Source organism: Trypanosoma conorhini (genome assembly GCF_003719485.1).
Source record: "Trypanosoma conorhini strain 025E chromosome Unknown Tco_14.4_contig_00689, whole genome shotgun sequence".
NCBI lineage: Eukaryota > Euglenozoa > Kinetoplastea > Trypanosomatida > Trypanosomatidae > Trypanosoma > Trypanosoma conorhini.
In genome coordinates, this window is record NW_021704782.1 from 1 (window position 1) to 9,050 (window position 9,050).

The 9,050-nt window shown below is 57.0% G+C and overlaps 5 protein-coding genes across 5 annotated transcripts, besides 10 other annotated features; all 5 read right to left on the bottom strand.

The window, feature by feature from the left end:
- Nucleotides 1–3: 3 nt before the first annotated feature.
- Nucleotides 4–33: a microsatellite.
- A 30-nt stretch (nucleotides 34–63) lies between these two features.
- Tco025E_08048 (quinonoid dihydropteridine reductase) lies at nucleotides 64–774 on the bottom strand (the record flags this gene model as incomplete). The annotated part of the gene is made up of 1 exon (XM_029374905.1): nucleotides 64–774. The coding sequence occupies one exon, from the start codon at nucleotides 772–774 to the stop codon at nucleotides 64–66; it is 711 nt and encodes a 236-aa protein (XP_029224957.1).
- A 16-nt stretch (nucleotides 775–790) lies between these two features.
- Nucleotides 791–827: a sequence feature (A-rich).
- An 84-nt stretch (nucleotides 828–911) lies between these two features.
- Nucleotides 912–942: a microsatellite.
- Nucleotides 943–1,309: 367 nt separating this feature from the next.
- Nucleotides 1,310–1,627, bottom strand: Tco025E_08049 (uncharacterized protein; the record flags this gene model as incomplete). The annotated part of the gene is made up of 1 exon (XM_029374906.1): nucleotides 1,310–1,627. One exon carries the CDS (start codon nucleotides 1,625–1,627, stop codon nucleotides 1,310–1,312), a length of 318 nt encoding a protein of 105 aa, XP_029224958.1.
- A 353-nt stretch (nucleotides 1,628–1,980) lies between these two features.
- Nucleotides 1,981–2,000: a microsatellite.
- A 60-nt stretch (nucleotides 2,001–2,060) lies between these two features.
- Nucleotides 2,061–2,114: a sequence feature (A-rich).
- Nucleotides 2,115–2,138: 24 nt separating this feature from the next.
- On the bottom strand, nucleotides 2,139–5,747 carry Tco025E_08050 (coatomer protein; the record flags this gene model as incomplete). Its single annotated transcript, XM_029374907.1, has 1 exon — nucleotides 2,139–5,747. The coding sequence occupies one exon, from the start codon at nucleotides 5,745–5,747 to the stop codon at nucleotides 2,139–2,141; it is 3,609 nt and encodes a 1,202-aa protein (XP_029224959.1).
- Nucleotides 5,748–5,758: 11 nt separating this feature from the next.
- Nucleotides 5,759–5,792: a sequence feature (GA-rich).
- Nucleotides 5,793–5,822: 30 nt separating this feature from the next.
- Nucleotides 5,823–5,867: a microsatellite.
- Nucleotides 5,868–5,925: 58 nt separating this feature from the next.
- Nucleotides 5,926–5,967: a microsatellite.
- Nucleotides 5,968–6,077: 110 nt separating this feature from the next.
- Nucleotides 6,078–7,094, bottom strand: Tco025E_08051 (alkylated DNA repair protein; the record flags this gene model as incomplete). The annotated part of the gene is made up of 1 exon (XM_029374908.1): nucleotides 6,078–7,094. The coding sequence occupies one exon, from the start codon at nucleotides 7,092–7,094 to the stop codon at nucleotides 6,078–6,080; it is 1,017 nt and encodes a 338-aa protein (XP_029224960.1).
- A 37-nt stretch (nucleotides 7,095–7,131) lies between these two features.
- Nucleotides 7,132–7,154: a microsatellite.
- Nucleotides 7,155–7,797: 643 nt separating this feature from the next.
- Tco025E_08052 (uncharacterized protein) lies at nucleotides 7,798–8,586 on the bottom strand (the record flags this gene model as incomplete). The annotated part of the gene is made up of 1 exon (XM_029374909.1): nucleotides 7,798–8,586. One exon carries the CDS (start codon nucleotides 8,584–8,586, stop codon nucleotides 7,798–7,800), a length of 789 nt encoding a protein of 262 aa, XP_029224961.1.
- A 322-nt stretch (nucleotides 8,587–8,908) lies between these two features.
- Nucleotides 8,909–9,031: a microsatellite.
- The last annotated feature ends 19 nt before the right edge of the window (nucleotides 9,032–9,050 follow it).

The following is a 9,050-nucleotide window of genomic DNA, read 5'->3' on the forward strand; positions in this document are numbered from 1 at the left end:
GTTTCTTCTCCTCCCTCCTCTCTCTCTCTCTCTTCAAAGGAAGGAACTACTTCTCTCCCCACGTCATTCTGCAACTATCCACTTCGTCTTCCCGTGGCTTGTTTTGAGAAGAACAAGGGAGCCGCTCAACGGCCGATTGACGCCGTTGGCCCACTCCGCGATAATTTCCGCCGCGGTTCCAAGCGGCGTCCACGAACTCGTGTCGGTGTCAGGCATCGCCTGCCTGTTTGCGGGGGTGGCGAGAATTGTGGGAAGAAGAGCCAGCACGCACGCCCCCTCCGGTAGCTGTTGCGGGCCAGCAGCGAGAGACTTCGTCAAGTGGTGCACACCCGCCTTCGCCGCCCCGTAACCCAACATGCCAGGAGTTGGGCGGAGGGCCGCGGCCGCCCCTGGCAGTAGCAGCAGACAGCTCTTGCCGCCGCGCTGGGAAGCCACGTGGGCAGCAGCCATGGAGGAAAACAAAGTCTGACGAATCATGGACTCCATTGCACAGCAGGAGGCACTGTCGGCGGCACCACCGCCTGCCCACCCCCCGGCAACGTTGATTACGGCATTCAGCACCGCACCACTCGCAACGGCGCCGAGTATGACGCCCTGTTGGGTCTCCGCGGAATCCGCCGCGTTCAAAACGACGTGTGCGTAGGAGTTTGTTGGAGAATTCTTTGGGACGACGTCCACCCCAACTACGCTCCACTGCCGTTCTAGCAGTGCATTGGTTACGGCCTGCCCAAGTGCACCGCATGCACCCAATACCAATCCGCGCCTTGGAAGCATCCCCACCCTTCCAATTAAAGAAGAACATAATAAAAAAAAGGAAAGAAAAGAAACGCAGCGGGATATTTTTCGTTATAAATAACAGTCGAAATATAGAGCAACAGCACATAAAGCTTCAGCGGCACATGTGAATCAAGATATATATATATATATATATATATATATATACGCTGCAACGGTATGTGTTTTCCGTGTTTTGGTTTAAGACACATAACAAACACGCCTACATTGAAGGGGGGAAAACAAACAAATGAAATTATATGTACGGCTATGGGTGACACTACGTCGCTGCCTATTTGGCAACGCAGCTACTACTAAGCTCTACCCCCCTCCCTCACCTCACCCCACACACACAGAGAGAGAGAGCAAAAAAAAAACCCAATAACTAAAGGCTCCCCATGCTCCGCAAAAAGAGACAAAGAAGTAATCATGGCTATAGCAAGATGAAACACAAGAGAAAAAAAAACACACACACCGACAACGAAGCAGCGCAACCCCAATATCCACTATCAAATTCCTACTACAGACGTGTGGTCTACCTACGGTCCGGCTGGATGTCACTATCAAATGTCTCCCCCTCTAGAATCATGAGCTCCTGGGCCTCACGCCGCAGTCGCATGCGGCGAAGCGCCTCTTCGCGGGCCCAATCCATGCGACTATTCAGCTTCGAGTAGTATGCCCAGATGGCGAACTCCACGCCTACGATGCCAATGGAGATATGCCATATTTTCTCCCACAAGGGCCAATCGTCCCACTGGTAGCGGAACGTCGCCCGCGGGGTGTACGGGTACGGGTCGCCGTCGCCCCATGCGAGGCGGCGAAACTTGGAGCGGCGAAAGGCCGCCCTGGCCATTTTTTGGTTCCACCCTGTCATTCCCACGGCCACAGTCGCCGTTCTTAGCGGGAATAGTGTCGGAGCCAATAAGGGGCAGAATGGAGAAAAACGGGCACGTATAAAAGGCAGGAAAGAGAGGAAAACTAAAAAGCAAAAGAGTGAGGGAGAAAACAACAACTATTTCTCCTCCGGGGGGTGGCATCTTCCCGCAAAGAGGGGCGTTCCGCATCTAAGTATATTACGCAGGCAGAGAGGAGTAGGTAAATAAATAAAAATGGCGATCCTATATTTTTGTTTCTTCGTTGGTTTTGCCTTCTCGTTTGTTGGTTTTCTCGCAGTTGTGTGTCTGGCAGGGAACGTCCCCGGCACTCCACACACACACACACACGCAAATTCTCTCGCTCCCTCCGCACAAAGAGAAGGAGATCATACAAATAAAACACGTAAGCTTAAAACAGAACGAGAAAACGGAAAAAAAAGAAAAAGAAAAAAGAAAAGAAAAAAGCGGTGTTGAAGAAACATTCTTCCTCTAGGCTCGATTCACAAGACCAGCTGACTCCGCGCCCAAAAGGGCAATTTTGCATACCGGGCACACCGTCCCTTTGTGTTTCGGATGGGCAGCAGAGTGGCAGTAGCTGCAGCGTATTGGATCAATTGTTCCCCGGTACATTGGACGATGTGAGACAGAGCAGAGGAAAAAGGGATTGCGTTCATCATAGTCTAGCGTCCACGCGTCTGTCGGGTTTCGCTCCCCCTCTGCCACAATTGCCGATGCCTGTTTCGCCTTTACCTTTGGGGGGTCCTGATCGAGCAGTCGCCTGGCCACCGCCGCGGCGGTTTTAATGTTTTTCAGCTTGTACGCCTTGCTCATGGCCTGGGAGAGAGCCAGGGTGAGGTGCGAGCGCTGCAGCTTGAAGTGTGTAAAGTAGAGGGAGAGTTCTAGAGCCTCTTTGGAGCTCCCGTCAAGGCTGCGGCAGTGAAGTTGTACGCCGAGCGCACGCGCGTATTCAGAGGCAATTGTCATGAGCTCAAGCAGAGCTGCACGCTGCTTCTCCTCCTTGATTGTGGCAAACACGGCTTGGTGCATGATCCCCAGAAACTGGATCTGAGCCTCCGCAAAGCGCCCCTCCACAAACGCCCCGTATCCGGCCCGAAGTTTCTCCGTCAGCGCCGGAATGTACTCCGGCAGCAGAGGCGCGTGGCGGGAGCCCCGATGCTCGTCCGGCGGGCACGTGGCCAGGGGAAACACCACCGACGGAACGACGCACAGCGGTCGCGAGGCGTTCACAGAGGCCCAGAGGTCCATCACGTACGGCTTCAGTGGCTCCGGGTCACACAAACCGATTTGGCGTCGCAGCAAATCAAAGGCCGTCGAAAACGACCCCGCCGCCACGTGGAATGCCGGAAGGGAGTACGCCTCTACCCAGTGCTGGGAAAGCGGAGGATGCTCCACTGGGACGACGTAGGCTCCCGGCTGTGCCGCGTCCGCCCCGTAGCCCGCCGGCATCTGCAGCTCAAGGTCATCGTCCCACCCCTCCCCCTCTACCTCCCTCTCCCCCCGCCCTTCACCCACGCCTGCAGCGTCGTCCGGGTTCTCGCCCTCGTCCTCGTCCCAGCCAGCGCCTGCGTGGCCCTCATCCTCGTCTTCTTCCTCCTCCTCCCCAAGCGCGGCCTGGACGCCGTTAAAATGCCCTGGCTCCTTTAACAGCCGCGCAAACACAGATTCCTCTACCTGCAGCATGGGCCAATTCTCAGTCACGGCGACGGGCGTGGGGAGTTCTGGCACACGGTGAACCTCAACCCTCAGCATGCGTTCAGATACCTCGGGGGCCATTTGAGCACAAAGCGCGGACGCCACATCATTGAGGCCGTTTGATTTTGCCGTCAGATAAGCAAGCGGGAGTTGGCCCGTCTTCGCTAGTATCTGAACGCGTTGCTGCACATCGCTAAGGTACAAGCCATAGTGTAACTTGAAGCTGTCATCGTTGGTTGTGTCAACTAGGTGACCCAGTGCCGCCATGTTTCCAGTAATCAAAGACAGCAATGCCCCACCGTGGTAATTCGACGTCTTTGTATTGGCAAACTGGGCCAGCTGAATGTCGCCATACGTTGTTGCCGCATCGGCCAAGCGTCTCCAAACGGAGGCCTGGTTAAGTTCGATGGCAGTTGCTTTGGCGATGTCCAACGCCCCACACTCTACCGCCAGGTTAAAACGTGTGAAGGGCTCTGTCACAAAATGCAGCGCGATTTCGGAGTGTCCATGTTTGTGCAGGTACCCCACGAGTGCTTGCCCTTGTAATTGTTTACGTTGAATAATTTTGATCACGTCGCGGTAGGCCTGCTGCTGCAGCTTCAATTTGAAGTTGAGCTCCATGTTATCCAGCTCCTGCATCACCACCTTTCCCTCACGTGTGAGCATCCAAATGGTGTCGCCGCTTGCCCGCACAAGATACGCTGGGGCCCGCATGGACTGAATTGTGCTGCACTCCCCCGTGCGAAGGTTACAGTAATTTAGGTGATTGGCGGTGGTGTAGTAGAGAATATTGCGCTGCTCATCAAACGCCGCCGACTTCAGGCGCACCGTTGACACCATAATCGTTGTTATAAGTTTCAATCGCCTGGTCATGACGGTGATGGCGTTTTTAGCGATCAATGCCACCTTGTTGAAATCCTTGTCCCAGACGACGTACCGGATGCCGCTCACGGCCGCCTGCGCCGTCACGCTGTGCTGAGCCATGTGGAAAATCTCGATCCCCTCCTCCGTGAGGCACAAAACCGACCCCATTGGCCCCGGGAAGACGCGTTTGCAGCTGTGCTCCGGGGTGACCAGCTTGTCTCGGTCCCCTTGGCAGTTGCAGACGACCAGTTTCTTGTTCTTGTCCACGAGCACGTACTTGTTGGGGGCAAAGAACACGGCGTCTGTGACATTGAGGCGTTTTTTGACGTCCGCGTCGACGGCGTAGCCGGGCCTGGGGATTGTGAAGGCCTCGGCCATCCCGCCGTCGTTGTCGTACCACAGCACGGCCACGTTGTCCACGGGGTTGCAGGAGATGGTGCGCGGCGGGTAGAGGTGTGGGGCGAGGTTAAACTTGTACTCCGCCTCCGCCTCCAAGTCGCGGGAGCACAACGTGTTTTCGTAGACGTAGTGGAGCATCTTCCCGTGCAGCACCCACGCCGGCCGCTCGCGGAAAAGCTTAAACACCTGCAGCCCAGAGTCGTGGCCGGCGGCGATGAGGTTCTTTTCGGGGAGGGTCGCCAAAATCCAGTAGCGGTCCGCGTCGCGGCGGAACACCATGATCGCACTGCGGGACTTCACGTCCCACACGCGAATGCTGCGATCCTCGGAATTGGAGACGACAAAGTCTTTCATGTACGTTACGCAGCAGACATTATTGGTGTGCCCCCGCAGCTGCAGCTCCTCGTGGCAGGAGGACTCCATCATGCGCCAGACACGCACGCTTCGGTCGTCCGCCGCGGAGGCGATGTACGGCTTGGTGGGGTGGAAGCACACCCAGTTAACCCCCTTCTCGTGCCCCTCAAGCAGGTACTTGAGGGTCACGTCACTCGTGCCGAGCAGGTCTTGGGCGAGGCCCGCCTCCTGCTTGCGGAGCCGCAGCGAGGAGATGTCCCAGACGCGGATGGTTCTATCCAGGCTCGCCGAGACCACCAAGTCCTCCCGCGGGTGGAATTGGGCGCACATGACGTAGTGGTTGTGCCCAGGCAGGCAGGCAACGCTGCTGCGGCTCTGCCAGTTCCAAATCCGGACGGTGAAGTCGTCGGAGCAGGAGAGGATCCAGGGCTGCTCGTGGTGGAAAAACGTCACGCGGATGTAGTCCATGTGCCCCCGCAGCGTAAAGAGGCAGCGGCGCAGCTTGTAGTTCCACACCTTTATCAGGTAGTCATCGGCCCCGGAGACGAACAAGGGCTGGGAAACATGAAAATCAACGCCACGCACGGAGCCGCTGTGCTCCGTATACGTGTCAATCGAAGTGTTCGTGCGGTAATCCCAAATCTGCACCGTGCCATTGTGCAGGCCGCAAAGCACCCACGGGCGAAACTTGTGGAAGCTGATTCCCTTCACCCGACAGGACCGAACGTCAAACTTGGTAAGCATCCCTACAAATGTAACCTCTGGCATCCAGTAAGGCCAAGAGAGAAAAAAAAAAGAAAGAAAGTGAGAAAGCTAACATGACGGCGATGATGCACCGACAGGAATAGATGTATAAATGCATAAAAATAATAAAAATAAATAAATTAACGTTAAATGTGCAATGCAGAGTAGCACAAGCGATACCCAGTCATCGGTGTTTGTGCTTTCCCTCCCTCCCTCCCTCCCTCTCTCTCTCTTTCTCTCCGTCTGTGTCTCTCCTTTGGTGTTGCTGCCTTGTGTGTGTATGCTTGCCCTGTGTATGTTCTTTTTTTTTTTGCTCGTCGGCGGCGTTTGCGTTCTTTTTTCTTTTATTTGCGCCTACGCTTCGAACAGAAACTCACAGCTGTCCGCATACACCTGCCTCACGTTTACGTTAATCCGCATGTGCAGCATCTGTGCCCGCCAGTAGGCGTCACCGTCGTCGACGTCCTCGCCGTCCCGCGCCAACCGCGTCGCAGGCTGCGCGCCGTCGCGTCCCTCGGGGCGCGGGCGCAGGTGCGGCGGGCAGTCGTCCATGATGCGCGGGACGGAGTGGAACGCGACCCGCGCGGGCCCGGAGAACACCGCCACGTCGCCGCTGCGCAGCAAAAAGGCGTAGGGCGCCTCCTCCCGTGAGTCGGTCCCCATGAGGAAGACGCAGGAGCACCCCAGCGAGATGCTGATCAGGGGCCACCGCATCGACTCCTCGCTCACGTCCTGGTGGGCCATCATCATCGACCCGACCGGAAAGTAGTTCACAATCGCCGTCTGGGGCTCGTAGGCGGACACGCCGGCGGCGTCGAGCCCCGCGGCGGAGCCGCACAGGCGCAGGATTTCCTCTATGCGCCGCCTCAGCGCCGATGGAAAGGGCGAGTAGCGCCCGCGGCTGTACGTCTTGGTGGTCCAGTCGTAGCTGAAGCCGAGCGTCGCCCACCGCATCGGCGCCTCGTACCGCGTCGTGCTCCTTGGCGCCGTTGCGTGCGTTGAGAGGTGGTTGGGGTGTTGCCTGGAGTCGCCGTACTTCAGCACCGCATCCCGACAGAGCGCCTGCTGCTCCTCCGCCGGGATGCACTCGGGGAAGAGCAGCAGCCCGGGCACGGCGGTGAACGCAAAGCACCGCGCCTGCGAGTCGCCGCCGGTTTGGACGCTGCGGAGGAGCGAGCGATTGCGCTGCGTGTTTGCGTCGGGGCGCCGCACATCCACCACGTCGCTGAAGTCCGTCTCAGGCGCCGGCTGGCGCCGCGCGGCACGTCGGTCAAGGCGGTACAACTTGTAGCGCTTCTCCGCCAGCCTGAACGGCGTCAGTGCGAGACTCTCAGCAGCCGTGTACTGCGGCGAGGCGGACTCCTGCTGCATCGCCGCTTTCACCTACGCCCCCACGCAGCAGAGAGAGAAAAAAGAAAAAAAGAAAAAAAACACCTCCACACACACGCACCCAAGACAACAACACAGAGGAACAGCAGCGCACGGCACACAAACGACCGCGCCCATACGACAGCCGTGGATAGGACGCAAGGCGCTCCCCTCCCCACGGACTCAGAGGCAACTGTGCGGCGTCGTAGCGAGGGCGACAAACGGCACCAAGCAAGTCAAAGCCACTTCTCTCCTGTGCGAGCAGCTTCCATGCGAAGAGCGTAAATGCAATAATACTTTTAAGCATAAAACAAAAAAAATTTACTCTCTCACCACCACGCACAGCTCTTCCTTCGTGCCCACGCACACTCCACGCCACTACTTACAAGCAGCCTGTTCCCCCGTACACCATGCGATGTCAGCGAGGGTGACATGCTTGCGTATAAGTGAGGGGCATAAGCAAAGTAGCAAAGCAGACACACAAAAGGGCTGTCTCTGCCCAATGTTCCCAAGCATGGAAAACTAGAAGAAACTGCTGAGGAGGAGATAGGCCCACAAGACCAAAGTAACCGCCATGTACGGTAAAGTGGTGAGTCCGCCACATTGCCGATTCGTGTCATTCTCCTCCTCAGAGCCGGGCACGAAAGTCCAGCACGTGCACGGCAGCACCTTCCCAGCGATGCAGAGTCCCCAACCAGCAGTGCTTTTACACTGCTTCCTTGACCGAACTCTCCTGCATTTCACTCTCGGCACTGGCGAGGTCCAGCAGCGCCGTCCCTGCCAAAGTGGGGGACCGCATGTGGCGAAAAACACCGCTCGCCGTCATTCGTAGCGCCGGGTCCCGCCTCCGCTGCAGCGAATGCATCCCCCGGCAAAGCCAAAACCAGTAAACGGCGCCCATTAGGGTTGTGAACAGCGCCCCGTAGCAGAACAAGAAGAAGAGGATAAACGTGACAAGTCTCAGTTTTGAAGCCAGCCACCACTCCCTCGTCAGCAGCAGCAGCAGGCCTTCACGAAATGGGCGATGCTGAAATGCCTGCTTTAACGACGAGACGACGCTGACTCCGGAAACCCCAACAAACAACCACAAGAGGAAACCACCACTCGCCAAGAGGGATATGAAAAACCCAAAGTTACGTTCCCCAACGCACACCCCTAGAATGCCACAGTGGTGATCGTAGCCCCTCACGTAAAGCTGGCACACCGGACACCGATGGACGTCCTCAGCCTCAGCGTCGTCGGTAAACCCGGGGTCGCAGAGAAACAAGTTGACCATCGTCCATTCGCTCAGCACGGCAAGTATGAGAGCAACACATGTGAGTAGCAGCAGGGTGCTGTACGACACCAATTCCAACATCAATGGACTGAAAACCAGCACTGGGAGGCACACCACAGTACCTATAGGGATGAGAAGGATAAAAAATACGCCTGGTGGAAAGTCCCGAGCAACGTTGAAGCAGCCGAAAAGAACGGTCCGTCGAGCCAGTCCACGCATAGCTAGCCCTTGTATTCCCTAGCTTTGCACAACGCAGCGGAGGGGAAAAAAGGAAAGAGGACGGGACAACATGTCTTCGGGCGGGGAAGAAAGGGAAAGATGTGAGGAATGAAAGGTAAGAAGCAACCAGAGCAGCCAACACGCATGCACACACGCTCCCGTTCCCACTCGCTCTCTCAACCCCTCAATTCAACAGATGTATTGTTCCTCTCTCGCTTCTTTGTCCAGATGAGAGTGCCGCAAGTAAGCACACTCAAAGTGTTTAACATTAACGTATTTCCTTTTTAATCATGGGAGTTCTCGTTAGTAACCACGACCACGACCGCGACCGCCGCCGCCGAAGCCGCCGCGACCACCGCGACTGCCGCCGAAGTTGCCGCGACCACCACCGCCGCCGCCGCCGAAGTTACCGCGACCACCACCGCCGCCGCCGAAGCCGCCGCCGAAGTTACCGCGACCACCGA